The sequence below is a fragment of the Podarcis tiliguerta genome (genome assembly GCF_965153285.1).
Source record: "Podarcis tiliguerta genome assembly, chromosome: 10".
In the NCBI taxonomy this organism is placed as follows: Eukaryota; Metazoa; Chordata; class Lepidosauria; order Squamata; family Lacertidae; genus Podarcis; species Podarcis tiliguerta.
In genome coordinates this window covers 40,036,908-40,056,957 of record NC_139543.1, presented here as the reverse complement: position 1 = coordinate 40,056,957, position 20,050 = coordinate 40,036,908, and the positions used below count along the sequence as shown (strand labels likewise).

The following is a 20,050-nucleotide window of genomic DNA, read 5'->3' as shown; positions in this document are numbered from 1 at the left end:
TGAATGGGGCTGCAAGCCTTTGGCTCGGTAGTTCCACTTGTCTGTGTTGCTACTTGCAAACCTAACATAGCTTCAACTTGTGATGTGGTCAAAAATAATAATACAATGTTCCATCTTCTTTCAGGCGTTACAACCGAGATGCTAATTAAGAGAAGCAGGATAGTACTAGTAGACTGGCTACCTTGACAGAACTCTCAGTGAAAAATAACAGAAGTGCCAGCATAGTTCTAAATCAAAACAGATGCGAAAATTAGGATATCCTATCAATGCCAGTCAGAATGATTTTGGAAAGAATAGGGATTGCCACATAAATCTATTATTTCACATATCCCGTGCTTATCTGGATGAAAAATGGAATCTTAATGACTGAATATAAAGAATTGTACAGGAGATGGTACATTATGGAGAGCGGAACAGTCAAATATTTTTAAAGGTGTGAAATATAATAAGGAACAAACATAGCAGGAAGCCTACAAAATAAATATATCAAACAAATGTTTGTTGCTTATTCAGAATCTCGTTTACCTTTTCCTGGTCATTGCAAACATGCTGCCAGCCCTCATTCTCCTAAATCTACCCTTCTATATAATCTCAATGTTTTCTGCTCTCTTGATCTACTTAATCCCTTCTCCTTTGCTGTCCTCTAGGCCCTGGAATATCCTCCCAGAATACTTCATTTTGACTTTGACTTGAAATCTTTTCTTAAAACCCACCTTTCCTGTGAAGGCTTTGGCTTAACTCCTTAGCCATCGTTGGGGATGGGTGAATGTGTAGGTTTTGGTTTCTCTCACTTCCTCATTTTCCCACCCTTAAGATTTTCATAACAGCTTGTGATTTTTATTTATTTTAAAGTTCTCCTGAAAATGCATGAGCATTTTAGTGCATGTCTCCTAAAATACAAATTTTTGCATGCAATTTTGCCCAGTACACACATTTTTAAAGCAATGTTGCCAATGTAATGCGTTTTGGTAAATTATTCTCATACATGGCTGGAGAACTATGCCACAAAATTCAGAGAAGTGCAAATTTCAAAGAAAGGCTGTGATTTATTTTCACATATTATTTTGCAAAGTAAGAAGTAGGTTAGGTTCACTTTTAAATGCAAACTGAATTAAATTTCTCCCCAATTCCTAGCCATCAGCCCCAGATGCAAATAAGCCTATAGCTGCATATGTTCATGTCTATCTTTTGCAGCTTTGGAATATCAAAATGTGTTGCTTATGCTAGCGTTTAAAGAAAACATCACTGTCCTGATGCCTTCAGATATTTTAGACTACAGCTCCATCTGATGAATGCTGCTATAGAATATATGCTGATGTTATAATCAGCCTACTGAATACTTTTTAAAATCTCAGCAGGCATTTTAATCGAAGTATGATTTTATAGTTTCAACCAGTTTCTACCTTTCCTGTATTGTATCTTTTGTTCACTGCTTAGAGACTATTGTAATCAAGTGGTGTGCGATATATTTAAACAAATAAAATATAATAAAGGTCCTTTCCCATAATTGCACAGCTTTTGAGAGATTAAAATCAAAGGCCCAAATCCAGGGAAGGTTGTGCTTAAGTCACACCCAAATTGGAAAGTTGTTAGTTGCAGCTAATGGATGTCTCATTGGTTTCAATGGGACTTCAGTTTGTGTGACAATTCAGTGCATGTTTAGTCAGATGGAAGTCTCACTTCATTTGATAACGCTTACTCCTAGCTCAATGGACATAGGTGCAGAGCCGAATTTTATTTGTGTACGGTCCATTGTTTGTCTTGGATGAAAAGGGTGGGGAAGAGGCCAAGTACAGGAAGAAGAAACTGTTCGCAATGGTGCAAATTTGCCTCTGGAAGGAATTCTACAACCAGAACACCACCACTGAAAAGGCTACCCTGCAACATTTTGAAGGGCTTCTGTCAGTAAACAGTAGCAACTTTACTGCCATTATTACTCTGCTCGGCTAGAGGGAAGACACAGAGACAAGCAGTCAGAATATAAATTGTCCTGTGTGCCTGCTGTGCTTCTCTTGAATAAAAAGACAGGATCTCAAGAGGAACAGACTATCTCAAGAAAGCTGGGGGGGGGCTGTACTGCGCTTTGCATTAAATGCACATCAGCATAGAAAGATCTTGTTTGTAGGGCTGGGAGGTTGGTCTCAATAAAGGTGCTACGGCTTTGCTCTCTCTGCAGAAATATTGACAGCTACAGTGCAATCAATATTCCAATCAGTGTAGCAAAGTGGTTATATCATGGCAGAAGCCAACCCATCAGCTAAGCTTGCAAAGTCCGCAATACGGAAAATAGAACTGGAGTCTAATTGAAATTAGGGTCAAAGTGATGGCAGCAGATCCAAGTGATTAAACACAATTCTGCCCCCAAGCATACAGAAAGAGTAGGGGTGGACCTAGAGAATTCTTTTTTTAAAAAACCAAAAGAGTTGAGGAGTTGAATTTTGCTACTGTTGTTATGTTACGTCAGGTTGAGCAGTAAAACAATAAACTAAAAACAAGGAGAGGTGATGAGGCAGCCAGTAAAACGTTAAAAATATAAAATTAGAATTAGGAAGTGGCTAAAAACTACTTGAAAGCTTAATGGAAGGCGGGAGATCTGACTAGGCTGCTGTCTCAGTCGCCATCTTGTTTCCATTCCATGATGTGCTATGGATGTTTGTATGTGATGCCAATAAAAGGTTTGATGATGATTTTGCTACTGGATTTTACACAGCTGCAGGACGCAGCAAGACATCCTTTCTGCACACATACCTTTTCTGTGTTTAAATGCAGAGATAAGGAAAACAAAAGTAAACAAATAATCATTTATATATATATTCACGTTCTTTTCAAAAAGTGAAAATTAGGGGGGAAGCAGCCTGTTAATCTTCTGTCTGGTGACAATTGGGATAACTCCAAGAGAAAATTTGTAAGGGTTTCAAAAGGTTTGTTTGAGGAGATGTTAAAAATGTTACATTCTAGAATACTCTCCCTGGAATAATCATGAAAGCCTGGAAACTCACTGGGATCCAGACTGAGTGGAATACATTTATAATTCCCGCTCACCTCCTCCCAACGGGTGGGTGGAGTTTGCGACCCCGTGCAGGACTTACCTGGCCGGGTGTCACCCACCTAGTAACAGGGTGTAATTGGCCCGCCCCTGCCTGGAAGGCCAATGGGCTGTGGGCAGGGGTGTGGCCAGGGACAGGTACTGGGGCTGATCCTTCGGCCAATGCTCATTCTTCTTCCTTCATTCCAGACTGAGTGGAATACATTTATAGAAGATCTTTTTACACAAAAGTCTGCCCAATCATAAAACAGTACTGTGTTGAGACTCTCGTGAACATTACAAGTTGATTTTCATCCACGTGCCAAAACACATGTCAAACAAGAAATTGTTTCAATATCTTTCATTATTTTTAGTATTTTCACTGACTCAACATATGACAGAAGCTTCAGGTGCCTTCTGACAGCAAGCTGAATTTTAGCAGGTTATCAGGAACCATGGGAATGACAAATCTGGGAAAGGACGGGAAAGCGTGTTCTCCTTCATGGAGAGCACGTGTTGCGGTGGGGGCCTCCAGGACACTCCAAAGCTGGAGGGCGGGCTAATTGATCGTTGGCCACTGATGCGATTGGGGCTTCCCTTGTTGTTGGGAAGAAGTTAATGTTGCCATTTATTGATTGACAGCCAGAAATACTAAAACTCCTTGCACAAGGCTAGGGCTTCCTCTTTTCGCCCGTGCATCGGATTGCCCGTCCCTCCCTCCCTAGAATAGGGTTGTTCGCTTTGACCTTGCTATGCCTGTCATGGGGTCGTCTGCTTTGGAGCGGGGGCCTGGTAGGAATTTTGTGCATCTGGCTGATTGGCTGGGGCCATTTGGTTTTTGCCTACTGCGTAGCAAATTGTCACAACTTGTAAGGTTCGTGGTTAGGCATTGGTTTATGGTTTGGTTAGTTGACGGGCATGTATTGGCTGTGCCTGCCCCTCTAATGCTGCTGCTGCAAGGGATTCCGTTAAAGGAATTGGGAGCTAACTATTGCTTGTCCACTCTGTCAAGGGGGCTCGGGCCATAGCAATGAGCTCCTGGTTGCATTTGGGGTGAGGACAGGTTCCCTGCTCCGTGTAACCCCTAAGTGTATTCCCCCATTCTGACTTTCGCATCGTGCGGAAGGTCAGTCTGTCCCCCATGGTGGGTGCAGATAGTCGCAACCAGTGCCTACGCAACCACTCACAAATTTGTATTTTAATAAAGTTGTGGCCAAAATTATGCCAAAAATCTTAAACAAAAATTTCTGTGTGATATGTGAGTTATTTGGGGTGGACCTGGGGACCTCGATACGCAAACTTGTACAATCCTCCACTAATTCAGATTGCAATTGTGTCAAAAAAGAAAAGAAAAAAGGGAGACATGTCATGGCCAACTCAGAGCTGTTGAACGGTAGCAGTAAAAAATACTAACACATCTTTAAAATGGCATTTTCCGGTAATAGTGGCACAAAGCAAGGTGTAGGTTTGTAAAATTGGAATCTCAGCACTGAAATATACATTATAGCTTACTGAGACAACATGAATGTTTGGTTTCCAGAGATGAACTTGCAGTCAATTTGCTCCTCCTCCTGGTCTTTGTTACTCCCATGCCACACTGAGCTACTGCAAAGTTTGGTTTGGTGTGTTGTCCCAACCTAGACTCATGATTAAGCTTTCTCCTTACCCACCACAAACAAACCTTCCAGGTCTAAGTGTGAACCAGGTCAGTAACTGAAATTACATTTAGCAATTTTAATGTCAAATACTGTCAAATCACTCATCATAGATAGCTATCATCCCATAGCTAACATCCCAAGTGTATACCTCAGCTTAGGGGTCCTAGTACTGAGTACCACCAGTGCTTTTTCTGTGGTAATACTTACCTGTACAGAGTACCATCCCCTCTTTCTTTGCTGCCTCTGGCAGCCATTTTGTGATGACACTCACAGCAATTTTATCAAGACATGAGTTCTGGCACTGCTTTCTTCTTCTTTTTGCTACTAAAAACACTCAGTACCACTTGTATGTCCTTGTAATTAACCTTGTTCAGATTAAATGAGCACATGGTAAGATGTTCAAGGTCATACCATGAACCAACCCTGGACTTCCATACCTTCAAAATCCCATTTCCATAGAGACCTATGTGCATAATTCTGAATCTGATCTGCATAAACACCCAGCACATGACCTGCACTACTATTTATTTTTGCAGAGAATTGGTCTCATGTAGCCCCCCCTCCCATGATACCTTATGTAGAGTGATCATTAAAATCAGCTGAATTATTAGTAAGTGCAGCTCAAATGGCACTCCCTAAATCACTACAAAAAAACTTAGAAAATGCTGCTGAATAAACCTTTTACTGACATATTTGCATTTAAAAAACCAGCATGTTCATCTCTTGAGAGCAATTTATCCTTAAGAGTGCACGCCTTTCCAATTCTTCATAATTTTTTCAGGGGGAAACAGGGATGCACCCACTTATACTTCTAAATTATAGCTTTAAAAAGAACATTATATCTTTTCAGCTTTTTGTAACTTAATCAAAACAAATTCCTTACCTGGCAGTAAAGTTGAGTGACATTGTGCGCACACATGATAGGAGATCTATAAAATTCTTTAAGACGTCTCCTACAATTTACACATGCATGACGGATATTCTTCCATTCACAACATTGCTGGAAAGCTAAAGAAAATAACAAAACAAGGAAAATTACTAGGGAGGAAAATATAGAATACAGGACAGCCTAGCCAGAAAATATATTTTCCCTTGCAAATTAGAGGGCATTTTGTTATCAATAGGACTGTGTGTGTTGTGTGTGTGTGTGTGTGTGTGAGAGAGAGAGAGAGAGAGAGAGAGAGAGATATGAAAGGTGCTCCAGTTCCCAGCTGATCTGGTTGGGAACTTGATCAGATAGATGTGTTCTTGGAGATGCGTAGGGCCAGAAAGTATAAGTTTCTCACTGTGGGAATTTTTTAAAATACAGTGGTACCTCCAGTTGTGGACAGGATACATTCTGGAGGTCTGGAAGGATCCCAATGTTTCTGCAACCGGAAAGACCGCATGCGCGGGGCAAAAACCCGGAAATATACTTCCAGGTTTGCCACTTACGTATCCCAAAGTTTACGTAACTGGAGGGATAAGTACGTAGAGGTGCGACTATATGGGATTATTTATTGAAGGAAAATTTATTTCCTCAAAATTCTAATGCAACTATTCTGGCCAATCTCAACAATACTCCAGGCCATCACTATTTTGCAGGAGAGATTCAAGTGCACACCAGAACGTTAGGTTTGCACAATAAAAGTAGATTAAAGTGCTTTGTCGGCCTAGTGCAAGAGCTGCACTTTTAAAACAAACAAACAGATCTTTGTATTAGAGACGTTTTGGGGCAAATACACTAAAAAGTGTGGGAAGAATGAATGGTTAAGGGGAATGTGTATATATTCCTCACAAGCAAATCAGGATGAAAGCTCATTGTCATATAACAAATCAGACGAAATGCTCAATAAAGACTGGGCATAGTCTGAACATCACACAGACTTTGTGCAAGCAAATCAGGGTGAAAGCTGTATAAATAGGTCAGTTGGAGGAGCTCTGATCGTCTTTCAAAAATGCAGTTGCAAACACACAATACAAGCTACACATATAATAATGGTTGCAGTCTGCTAGACATGCTGCACAAATTAAACATTTTAGATAATTGATAGTTCAGTGCAAAGTTAATGGAATTTCATTCCTGGTCCTGCAAAATACCAAGTACTGGTTTGGGTTTCAGTGCTTATATGTACTAATGGTTTTCATCTTTCACATCACTGACAAAGAGTAAATTTTCCAGTAAAAGCATCAGAATGACTGGGTCAGAATCAAATAACGCTAATAAAACCAAATGGGAGAGGCAGCTATTTGGCAAATAAAAAACAAACGAAAAACAGCTGAAACAAGGCTTATGATGATCAGTGTTTATCAAACATCTCTTCAAAATGTTACAAATTCCAACATTCCTTAAATTAGGTATAGGTATTTTATATCTCATAATGCAGTAGAGGAGACAGAGACTAAGTGTTAATAAGTCCATTTCTATGTGGGTCTATGTGTATGGCACATTTCACTAAAAGGTTTTGGAAATCTAAACATGGAAACTCAGTGAATACTAGAAGACTTTATAGAACCTAGTCCAGCAAGCTGAGGAAACCCAACTCACCACTGCCAACCACCTTAAATGCCAATTTCACACATTTTTTCACACATTTTTTCCATGCAGAAACGTTTCCCTGCTCTGTGACCTGAGATCTTTTAGGTGAAGATGCAAAATACCAAGCCCTGTTGCTTCTAAACAAAAAAGGGTATAGAATCTATCCAACTAATTACAGCTGGAGAATTGGAACAACCACCCAGTTATTAAAGAAATGTTTAGAAAACAATAAACTGGAGGGCCACAGATTGCTGGCAGAAGTCTTACACATGTTCTCTTCAATGGGACTTAAAGGTAAAGGGAGCATTAGGTCCAGTCGTGACCGACTCTGGCGTTGCGGCGCTCATCTCGCTTTATTGGCTGAGGGAGCTAGCATACAGCTTCCGGGTCATGTGGCCAGCATGACTAAGCTGCCTCTGGCGAACCAGAGCAGCGCACGGAAACGGCGTTCCCGCCAGAGCAGTACCTATTTATCTACTTGCACTTTGGCGTGCTTTCGAACTGCTAGGTTGGCAGGAGCAGGGACTGAGCAACGGGAGCTCACCCCATCACGGGGGTTCGAACCGCCAACCTTCTAATCGGCAAGTCCTAGGCTCTGTGGTTTAACCCACAGCTCCACCCGCATCCCTATTCAATGGGACTTACACCTTAGTAAACATGTGAAGAGCTGGGCTTGTGGGTTGGTATACTAAAGAGATTTTCACAGTGACATTTATTTCATATAATCTTTTGTATCAAGGGTAACAGTCATTGTATTTCTGCCTCCAACTTCACTTGTCAAACATTAATGAAAAATCAATAATGAGTTATGTTCCCAATGTTTTCTGACACACCTGTGTTCAATCCTGAAGAAAGCAGCTCCGTTCTGTGGGGCTGACTGGAATATACGAGCAGATTTCCTGCAGCCATTTTGCTCTAAGTGGATTCAACTCAGAAGGATCAATGAGCCGTTCAATAAACCTGTAGTTTCTGCAGAGCGAAAAGACAAGGTGTGTGTGAGAGAGATTATTTTGGATAACTTTCTTTCTTTGCAAATGTTGGGGGGGGAATCAAAGTACAAAGGTTATTTTCCACTACAAATATGACATTGTAGTTTGAAAAGGAACTGGTGACATGTGAGGCCACCCCTGCCACAACTTACTCCAGAAACCATTTTGATTTTTCAACATTCCTGTTGAATACTTGGGAGGAAGGGGGGCTTTCTGAGTAGTCAGTAGGAATGTTTGGAAAGCTCAAATGGAGGAAGTGCAGTTCCCTGCAAGTCCCCCAGCCATGAACCTTTCCTAAGCCAACAACAAAACAGAACCTCTTTTCAGGAGAAAAAAAAAACAGAAGAAGGCAACAGGTGGCAGACAGGACTCACTACTATAGAGAAGGGGCTCAACACAGCTTCTCATTAGCTGGAAAAAAACTATGAGTCCCAAGATCCCTGGCAAGAAATGAGTCACATCATTTTCAACTAAGCTTTACAAGTAGAGATGAGAGAGAAATTCTGTTCACATTTTAAGGCAAACAAAATTCACACTTTCTGAAACAATACATCAGCTGACACACAACCCATACATTTGGAAATTGCCCTTCTATAGATTTTGCAATGCATTCTCCAGTCAAGCAACAAAAACACACATAATTGGGTAAAGTGTGCATAAAAATGTATTATATTACAGGAAACTGCTTTGCAAAAAAATGTGTATATTGGGGGAAAATGCATTCAAAATTGTACTGCATAGAAAAAATAAAAATTGCAAAATAAAAATAAAAATTGCAAAGTGTATAAGTAAATTTAAGATTGGAAAAATGAGAGCCCAAGAGAAACTAAAATGAACAGATTTCCCCATCCCTACTTGCAAGTCCTCGCTGATGTGTATGAGAGGTCTCCCCTGCCACCACGTTACCTCCTCCTCAGGCTATAGTTTCCTTCTTCTTTTGCATGAGGAAGTCTAGAGGGCTGATAAAGATCCTGGATAGTAGTGGGAGCAGAGTGTGAACCCCATGTCATGTCAGGCCCAGCTCAATGAAAGCAGGACCCAATTCAAAATAAGGCCAGACTGTCTGAGCAGGTGTACTACTCATTTGACAGAGAACACATGAAATGCACTTTGTTTGAACAGAACAGTTAATCTGTGGCAAAGCATGAGTTAAGGTATGAAAGCTAAATCCAGAAGAACACCCATTCTGCCAAACATAATTATGTTCACATTAAAGTGTTGACTTGATATTCCCTTGATTAATTTTCATCACACTGTGTATTTGTTTTCTTTCAAGCTTATTCTAAATTAAGCCATTCTCCATGTCATTGTCAGTTCAGGTCTTGAATGCTTCTGCTAATAAAAGCTGCAAAAAGCCTTTTGACTTAATCAAACATGTCACATTATAGAATGATAGAGAAGAATTTGCATCTGTATCTGTGGCTAACAATATGACCCTGTACACAGTTACCCAGATGGAACTCTCATTTTATTCAATAGTGCTTGCTACCAAGTATTTGCTTTTAGGATTGGAGTTTTAGTTGCCAATATATCACAATTAAATGTCATAGACACACTACAGAAAGTGGTAGAAAGCCTTTTTAAACTGACTTTCTAATCAATGTAAGTATAATTGATTTATAAACTAGGCCACTGCAGCAAAGTAAGAATTATCCCCAGTCAACCAGGGTGTTGGGTAGGACTTGGGTACATATGTATTTAACAAAATTGACATACTACTTGATTATAGTAAAAACTGTAAGCAGTTTACAATAAACATTAAAATTGTCAATAAAAACAGTGAAAACATTTAACCATAATTAAAACCAACATGTCTTGAATGCCTAAACAAAAATATTTTCAGTAGGTGCCAAAAAGAGTACAGTGAAGGTGTCTGACTGATGACAATAGGCAGGGAATTCCAACATGTAGGTTTAATTTCTTACAGCTGTTGAATAAATACTACAAAGCAACTGCAACAGCATCAGTTCCACAAATCGAAGCAGTTGAGTGGACACACAAAGGGTCAAGTGACCACCTTGTAAATGGCTACCAATCACTAACATAAGGTGGATTACTAAATTTTGTGGAATGGTCTTCAAGAGGATTTAATTCCACTCATTGTGATTCGGAAATGGGTTATTACTGCTGTAATTTGCCCTGAAGAAGTAGGCACCTGGGAGGAAGTTTTGACTCTTTTTGCCATGCTACACAGGTCACAAAAACATGGGTGGCAAGGACAGCGAGAACTGCCTGTAATGAAAACCTTTGCTTTTGTTACCCGCTATCTGGGTCTGAAAGCTTCCCAGTCAAGTTCAGGGCTTGCACATTTCCCTCCCCCAACACCACACAATGCTTTGGAGCATCACTAGGCTTGTCAACCAGCCCATAAAGCCTTTTAATAAACCTCTAAGATGGTGGTGGTGGGGATTTCCTTGGGTTTGTGCAAGCCCTAACTGGGATCCAGGACTTGGGCTAAGAGTATATTTAAAGTTTTTAAAAGTACCCTTTGGACGCATACAAAAGTGAGACTTTCATTCTGAGCTGTAGAAGAACTTTTGAGGGAAATAACACATCTGATTTCTACAGCATCCGATTATGAGCTTCAGTGATGACACTGGTTTTAACAGTACATCCAAATGATTATTTTAAGGAGCCATTAGATGTATCTCATCCGTCCCTTGCACTCACTGACACATCCATCTAGAGCTTGTCCCCAATCTGGTCCTACTTGTCAACATAGTGTGAGAAAGGGACGGCACAATCATGCAGTTCATAGAGGCAAAGTAGAACCTGAATAGTGCAAAACATAATGGGGGTTGGGGAGGGCACCCATGAAGCTCTCCTGTTGGGCTCAAGGACAGAACATGAAAGACTGTATCCAATATAGCATGAGGGCAAGACTGGACACAAAAGAGAATTTCCTTGCATCTTCCGGGCCTCGCTCCAGGGCATGTCATGTGACCCATAGGAGATCATGTGATGGCACAAGATCACAGCACCGAAAATGGCCACCATACTCTTATATGAAAAAAATGGGATGTCCCAGTTTTCCTGGGACACTTGAGGGGTATGTGACAGAGCATTCCATCATTAGTTGAGATTGATAGTTGAGATTCCTGAATTGCAGGAGGTTGGTCTAGATAACCCACAGGATTCCTTCCAACTCAATGATTTGGAACGGTCTCCTTCGGGTGGTTGTGGACTCTCCTTCATTGAAAGTTTTTAATTTGTATTTTGTATTAGCAAATATATAAACCACCCAGAGGATGGGTGGTATAGAAAAGTAACAAAGCATTCAGGATCTGAATTCTGCATAGGACTCCTTCTGAAATGTATAAACAGGGCCTATCTGAAGCTGTTGTTTGTTAACTATACCACAAGGGAAGCATAAATGGTTCTGTAAGCAGAGCTGAGAAATCACAGCAATATTTTTAGATATCACATAAGTGCTTTATAAACACCTCGATGTGGAGCCAATCTTCTTAGCAAACATACTGACCAGACAGAAAGAACTAGACAATGATTAGGTGCTAGGTGGGTGGACATTTGCTTGTTGAATCAGGAGCATTTATGTGATTTTTGAAAACATTACAGTACACAAATTACCAAATAAACTAGCGTAGGTTGAGCAGTAATTTGTTGGATTCTCTACACTGCAAACTCAGAAGTGGTATAAATCATAGCGTTTCCCAGTTGGAATCTAAAATGCTTAGCTCTTTAAGGACACTAAGAGGCATATATAGGAGTAAGGCCCACTGAACACAGTGGAGCTTCAAGAGCAAGGAGAATGATCTGTAGAACATTCCCAGCACCTTCACACAATATTAGTTCCTACACTTTTCTTTAATAACCTGGAGGACTACATTTATAAGCCTGAAAACAGGCTTATATGCACAATAGAGATGTGGCTTTATTTTATAATAACAGCTGATTTTAAAAGCCAGTAAGCATTATGGTTCTTCCAATATTAGTCATCTTAGACTAAGCTCATCTTTTAGTCAGGCTTACATTCAATGTGACAGATGTTATTTGTTATACTGTACTGGTGTTTCCAGGTGTGTCTTTTAAGTTATTGTGATGTTCACCACCTTGGTGACTTCTGCTTTAAAAGTGATATACAAATAATTTGGATAAATAAGTGATAAGTTGTTATCCTGAAGGATCTCAAAAACTTGCAAATCCCCATCTCTTTAAGAGCTGCAAAGATGGGGAGGAAACAGACATATTAAAGCTACCGTTATGCACTTCAACTTTCCACTACAGTTACAATCCCCCAAGCCAAAGAAATCCCCCTTTGTCTTGACTAGCTGTATGCCATGCAGAAGGAGGATTTACCTAGCTCCTATCACAACAGTCAGTGCTGGATTAAACCCTGTGGAAGCCCCGAGGCAGTTGAAATACTGAGGCTCGTCTGCACGCTTGAGTGGGATAACATTGAACTAAGAAAGCTTGATTGTAATTTTCTTTCAAGATTGTTATGTACTGAGGTTCTCACCCTGGGTCAGCAGGGGGATATTGTAGATAGTTTTCACTCAGGTCCACATATGCAAATAAGGAATTGAAAGTGACGTTCAGTGATTGGATAGTTACAGAAAGTTGCTACTGTTGCGTTGTAGTGGAGCTCTATATAAGCAGGCTGGCTGAACCCTTCAGTTCAGTTCTGTGCTGGCCTGTGAATAAACAAGAGCTGTTTGAAGAATCGCTGTGTTCTCTGATATGTTCACCCACAACTTAACAAAGATCGAGTCAATATTATTTTGATCTGTTTTTGCGGGGTCCCTAAAAAGCATGGGGCCCATAGGCCGGTGCCTACTCTGCCTATTTGGTAATCCAGCATTAAAAACAGTCTTGAAAATGCCAAACAAATTTGCATGTTCATATTCCCCGTCTCCCAGCAGCTATAAAAGGTGCAAAAGCATCTTTCATGGCCAGGCTTTGGCAATGTTGCTTTTGATTGAGAACTCAATTTCAAAAGTCCAAAACAGCATACAAAGACAATCATTAGGCACATACAGCGTTTAATGAAATGCATGGCTGCAGATGGGGAAGGCAAACTCTAGCTTACTGTGTTTGGCTGGGAGATGAGCACAATGCCACCTGCAGCCACTCTTGCAACTATTATGCACTTGACACTCTTCGATTCCAAGAAGAGGCATAGGCCACCTAGCTTCAATGAGTAGCTAAGATACCTCCCATTGGTTAGCAAGCTTGGAGGGTCTAATGACAGGAGAGCCTCCTGATCCTGTCTGCAGCCAGACAGGTGTTCTATCAATTGTTTGGCCAAAGCCTATTTTAATCATGGCAAAAGGATGTGATCACTCCCAGCATCCTATTGACACTGATTGAGGATCATCTGTTTAGTGGGAAGCTGATTATTCTAGGCTTCGCTTCTGTGGATAAATGAAGCTACAGGTTACTGTGGAACAGGGAGATATGAAGAGGGGGTAACCTTGTAAGAATTTTTTGAGTTGTTTTACTTTATGAAAGTTTCCCATAATGTTGAGTTTTTAAAAGTTTTACCCAAGAGGTGGGAAGTTGTGGGAAGAATATGCCAGTAAAATGTGATGGTAATGAAAATCTTCCAACCATTTTGTATGCTTTCCATACAATGAAATTTATTTGGGGATCATTTTATAAATCTTGGAAGCATATAGGGATAGGATGTTCCTTTTTGGACTGTTTTCAAAATGAATGTATTATTATTATTATTATTATTATTATTATTATTTGTACCCTGCCCATCTGGCTGGGTTTCCCCAACCACTCTGGGCGGCTATTACTATTTCATTTTGTTTAGTTGTCAATTATTTTATTTTTAACATGTGGAATTTATATTTTGTAGTTAATTTTCATTTGTAATACTTAATCTGATTTTTATGGAAGATTTTATTTAGTTCTATATGTTCTAAAACATGGAATTTTCATTCTCTTCTAGTTGTTACTGTTGGGATTCACTATTTAGTTGTTAGTTGTGATGTTTTTTCTAGTTTTTCTCTATTTGATTTTTATTTGTAATGTTTTAAGGTAAGTTGTAAATTTGAATAATATTTTTTATTAAAGATTTTCATGAAATACCAAAGAATGTGCAATGTCTCTTTCTTTTTGTGTACATTTTAAGATATTTTTTCTCTTAAATATAAGCGGCATATAAATTGTTGGGTTAATTAATAAGAAATATAGTGGTAGCTCGGGTTAAAAACTTAATTCGTTCTGGAGGTCCGTTCTTAACCTGACACTGTTCTTAACCTGAGGTACCACTTTAGCTAATAGGGCCTCCCGCTGCCGCCGCGCCACTGCTGTGCGATTTCTGTTCTCATCCTGAAGCAAAGTTCTTAACCTGAGGTACTATTTCTGGATTAGCGGAGTCTGTAACCTGAAGCGTCTGTAACCTGAAGCGTCTGTAACCCAAGGTACTATAGAATTTATATGACAAAGCTATTTCATTCAACCAGCTACTGAGAAGTAAACAATAATGTAGAAATCAAAACCCCATTTTCAACACAAATTAATTCACAGAATACCTTGGACAATATACTTTAAACAGAGCAGATGGGTAGAATATTAGATTCACTTAAAATGAATATACAATATACAGTGTTACATTTTTACAGATAATTAATCCTCCAAAGGTTGTTATAATAAGGTAATGTTATATTATTCACTGCATTTTAGAAAGAGCTTACATGTTTCTCAAGGTCATAAAGCCTTTATACTGGGATTTATACTGGCAGGCTCTTACTCTTACCGCACGAGCAGTATGCTTCAAATGCTAAGTGGCATTGTTACTTACTCAGAGGACTATCAGACACAGGAGAGAAGACTGGGAAGAGGTTAGGGAGTCATATCAGATGGGGGGATTGGCTAGGGAAGGATCAGATGACTGACTAGGCAGGGCAAAAGTGATTTGGGAATTTCAAAACAAGCAACTCTTGAGAAAGGACTTAATCCGGGAAAAAGAAAGCATTTAGACAAAACGTGTTCTCCTTCATGGGGAGCACATGTTGCGGGACACCCCACTGTTGCTGGGCGGGTAAAATTGAGTTGGCCACTGCTGTGATTGGGCTCTCCTTGTCATGGGGGAGATTTTGATGTTGCCATTTTGTGATTGACAGCTTTGAAATGTTAAAACCCCTGCGCACAGCATTGAGCTTCCTCTTTTCGCTGCACTCATTGGGTTGCCCGCCCACCCTCCCTTCATTTAGGGTTGTTCGTGTTGACCTTGCTGTGCCTGTCATGGGGTCATCTGCTTTTGGGGCAGGGGCCCGGTAGGAATTTTGTCCATTTGGCTGATTGGCTGGTGCCATTTGGTTTTTGCCTACCACGTAGCAATTGTCACAACTTGTAAGGTTGCAGTTAGGCATTGGTTTTATGAATTGGTTGGTGGAGCGGCATGGATTGGCTGTGCCTGCCCCTCTAATGCTGCTGCTGCAAGGGAAGAAGAAGAAGAAGAAGAAGAAGAAGAAGAAGAAGAAGAAGAAGAAGAAGAAGAAGAGTTTGGATTTGATAGCCCGCCTTTCACTCCCCTTCAGGAGTCTCAAAGCGGCTAACAATCTCCTTTCTCTTCCTCCCCCACAACAAACACTATGTGAGGTGAGTGGGGCTGAGAGACTTCAAAGAAGTGTGACTGGCCCAAGGTCACCCAGCAGCTGCATGTGGAGGAGCGGAGACGCGAACCCGGTTCCCCAGATTACGAGACTACCGCTCTTAACCACTATACCACACTGGCTCTCAGGGTATTCCGTTAAAGGAATACAGGGGCTCACCATGCTTTTGTACGAACCCCTGACAAGGGGCTAGGGCCACACAAGAGCCCTTGCAAGCATTTGGGGAGAGGTGAAGGAAGGTCTCCTTCTCCATTGCTCTCCCCAAAATGTTTTCCCTTCCTGACCTTCGCAGTCGTGCAAATGTCAGCCTGTCCCCAGCGGGGTCAGATAGTTGCAACCAATGCCTCAGCAACCACTCACATTTTTTGTATTTTAATAAAGTTGTGGCCAAAATTATGCCAAAAACCTTAAACAAAAACTAAGTGTGAATCGTGTTTTTATTTGGGGTGGCTTGGGGACCTCAACGTGCAAATACGAAAGCAATCTATCATTACTTTTTAACCATTTTTCTATCTTGACTCTTCGTTCTAGGTGTGGGACACAATAACTCTACTAATTGGAGGAATCAGCCACACAGAGATATTTAAAGCAGCTTCTGTGTGCTGTTAGTTTTGTGTTTATTGGCCCTAAAATAGTTGTGCTGACTGTATCGTCTGTGTGTGTGTGTGTGTGTGTGTGTGTGTGCATGCGCCAGCCACAGTGATTGTGTTGTTTGAACGTAATAAGAGGCAGCATGTGGCATGGTACTATCTTGCCAAACAGAAATCATATGAATAGAATTTTCCTATTGTGGTGGTTTCAGTTGTGTACTGTCATATCCAAATTTTCTGGATGATTTTTGGTGGCACATTGTAAATTAATGGAAATGTGTACACTAGGTGTGTTTGGCTGAGTGACAAATAGATTTGAGAAGCCTCTATTAAGTCCTGTGACAAGCAAATGTTAGACATTGAATGGATCCCAAAGTATATGGCAAATACATCATAATTCCCTCAACATTTTTGATATAATTGTGATACTATATATTCATCATATGCAATGCAGTGTATAAGAGATGAACTTACACCAAAGTGACTCAAGTTCAAATCCTTGCTCGACCATTAAGTTCATTGGCTTGCTTTGAGCTAGTCTCAGTTTTTCAGCCTCACCTACTTGTGATGTTGGTGCTAAGATAAAATTAGGAAACCTTCATCTCCTCTGGTTCATTATTGGAGGAAGGGTGGAAAATGGAAACTGAATGAATTACTTTGTCATGCATGGTTCAAATTCCAATAGTGTTTCTGAGAAAACAAAACACACAGATGAGTTTCCACATATTTGCTTCTTGATTTTACCACAATGCTATTTGTTCAATCGCACTTTTTTTTTTAAAAGAACAGTTTTCTGTGCAGAAAACACTGCATGTCTAAAAGTGCTTCTGGTTTATAAGTTCAGAGATTCCCCAGGTCCTCAAGGGACTATCACAGAGCCAAAGATTTTGCATTTTGATCTTAGATTCTGCTAGCAGATGTTTAAAAATGCATGTAACTAGACAGCTCCCTTTTGGCTACACATCTGAGAAATCTTGAAAACCTAATTTATTCTTTCAAAGGTCAGCTGTAACAGACACCCAAAATTGGTTTCAAATCCTCCTGGGAAAACTGTAGAATAAAAAGTCCTTCTGTGTTTGAGTAATTTTACCCATTTTGAGCATGCATTCATTTCTTCCACAGACAGATAATATATCTTGACAAGCTTATGTCCTATATGTGCTTCTGGACTCATATATATTAAAATCATATCAACCAAATATACACAGTGTAGATAGTGTGACAGAATACAGTTTTGGCTTACCAGCAGCCATGCTAAACATTTTAAGGTCATGGAGCCCAAGCAGTCATCTTAAACTGACTAAAGCTGTTCACAATATTAGTTGTGCAACAGAAACATTTTTACTAGCCAATAATACTCAATAATACAAAAATCAAGGCATGCTGTTTCCAACTTGCATGCCTACTTGGTATTATCTGGGGGGGGGGGGATTACTTGCATAGCACTTAACTGAAAATTTCACATAAATTTATTACTCTGTACATTTTTTAAATGCAAAATACAGGTTCTGAGATTTCCACATGTAAATTCAAAACATTGAATTTCCCTGCATCTGCTGAGACACCAAAATTGTAGAGGGGAGGGGAATAAACGATAACCCTGGGCAAAACTGCATTCTATTTAAAAAAAGAAAAAGAAATCTTGGTCTAAGTTTTGGATTGTGGCGAGCTCTGTATTTTTTAGGACTCACCTTATTTTTCTGATTTTAAGTTATTTAAAACTGTTTTTAATGTAATTTACATTGTTGTACCTTGCTCTGGGACCTTAGAGTGAAAGGCAAGTAATAAATTAAGTTAATCATAATTATTAATCACAATTATATAACAGCCTCCCTGGAGAGGTACCTTCTTTGGCACCTTTTCATTTCCCCTGCTTTTTAGATCCACACACTTTTAATCCACTAGATTTTAGATCTACTGTGTATTTTATTATTTTGTACAAATGCTATGCGAAAATTTTGTACATATTACTTATCTGAAGAAATGCACTGAAAAATTAAGAGAAGGGAGACTTCTGAAGGACGACTGCATTTTGATGTGCGTATTATTTCAGGAAGAGCAAATTAGGTAGGTTTGCCTTTAAATGCAGATTGTATCAAATTCCTCATCTATCTCTACTCAATGCGCTGCTCATATGATGTGTGTAGATGCAACCTATCAAAGCAACTGAAAATGTCCCAGACCAAATTGAAACTTAAGTCCCAAACATAATGAGCTTAAATAAAATAAAAAAAGCTTGAGCACAAGTCCACTCTGCCCTCTTGCTGTTTCCAACAACTGGTCCTCAGAAATGTTACTGCCTCCAACTGTGAATGAGAGAAAAGCCATCATAGTTAGTAGCTTTATCCTCCATGAATAAGGTTCAGTGGTAATGAGTTCTGTTACAATAACAAGTGCAATGGTTATATGTGTCCTTTAATTAATTAACCTTTAGTAACTAGACTGGAGCCAGCTACAGAGATAACAGAAACTCCTTGTTGCAACAGCTCCACAGGCCATACGTCCATTTCTGGGCAGAATTCAAAGTGATGGTTATGACCTCTAAAGCCATATACAGCTTGGGTCCAGGCTATCTGAGGGGTTGTATTTTATGATATGAGCCACTTTTTGTTATATTTCAAGCAGGCTTTTCTCTTGGTCCTGCCATGTGCATTGGGCCACAGTAGAGGGACTTCTTGGAAGATGTGCCCAGATTCTGGAACATGCTTCCATGGGAGGCTAGACTGGTCCCCTCTCTGTTTCCCCCCCAGCAGCAGGCAAAGATTCTTTTCTTTAGATAGGCATTTGGCCACTAACTAGCTGTAGCAGTTAGGACTTTTAATGGTAGATTTTGTATATTTTCTTCTCCGCTTAAATGGTTTTAAGTTGTTTTGATTCAGTGATGCTTTTAATATGGTAACTGTTTAAATATTTATAACTGGTGTTTTTTTAGTTGTATCTTTTTAATTCATGAGCCACCTTGGTCCTGCTCTGGGAGAAAGGTGGGATATTAATGAACTGATATAGGTAAGGGGCACAATAGGTGAAAGGCAGGTGAGCCCCCCATAAATTTAAAATTTAAAATAGGAGAAGGGAAGTGCCCAACTGATGATCACTTGAGCACATTAGATGTGTGCTTTATATGAAGATCCCATAGGAAAAGAAATACTGTTTCAGTATATGGTGAGGAAGTTGCAAGGCAGAAGCACACACATAGGTTTTGTGGTGGGGGTGGGGGGGTTGTTTGTTTGTTTTTGCATTACACCATTGTTTGCTCATTTAGATGAAATGGCAAACTATGGTGTGCAACAAATGAAGACCAGTGGGAGAGAATCAGCAGGTGTCAAGTGAGGAGAAAAGGGGAGAGGGGAAGAGGGAGAACTCAGCAATCAATAGCTTCATCAACTAGTTGTTCACAATTAAATGTTATGTAATTAATACCAATTTAACTTTCATGTCCCGTGAACAATATTTTTCAGGATGCCACCCTTTCCCGAACCTTTCACTTAATCTGTCAGAGGGAAATTGCATGATGGCGATTTAAAATGAGAAGTCGGTGGCTTTCATAACAATGCAAGTAAATCATTTTTGTTGGTCTAATGTACCAAATTAAAAAACAACAGCCAGAAGATAAACTCATATGAACTCTTATTTTGGAATAAGTCTCACTGAATACAGTCTGACTTACTTTTGAGTAAACGTGCA

At 39.9% G+C, this 20,050-nt stretch overlaps 1 protein-coding gene across 2 annotated transcripts in view; it reads right to left on the bottom strand.

Annotated features, from left to right (window-relative positions):
- Positions 1–20,050, bottom strand: part of LOC310658535 (uncharacterized protein) — a 108,135-nt gene that overhangs the window by 64,012 nt on the left and 24,073 nt on the right. For both annotated transcript variants that reach the window (XM_083400612.1, XM_083400613.1), the window contains 2 exons: positions 8,035–8,170; positions 5,567–5,691 (listed from right to left, as the gene is read on the bottom strand). In XM_083400612.1, coding sequence (XP_083256738.1) covers positions 8,041–8,170 — 130 coding nt within the window. In that variant the 3' untranslated portion in view covers positions 5,567–5,691; positions 8,035–8,040. The remainder of the gene's footprint in view (positions 1–5,566; positions 5,692–8,034; positions 8,171–20,050) is intronic.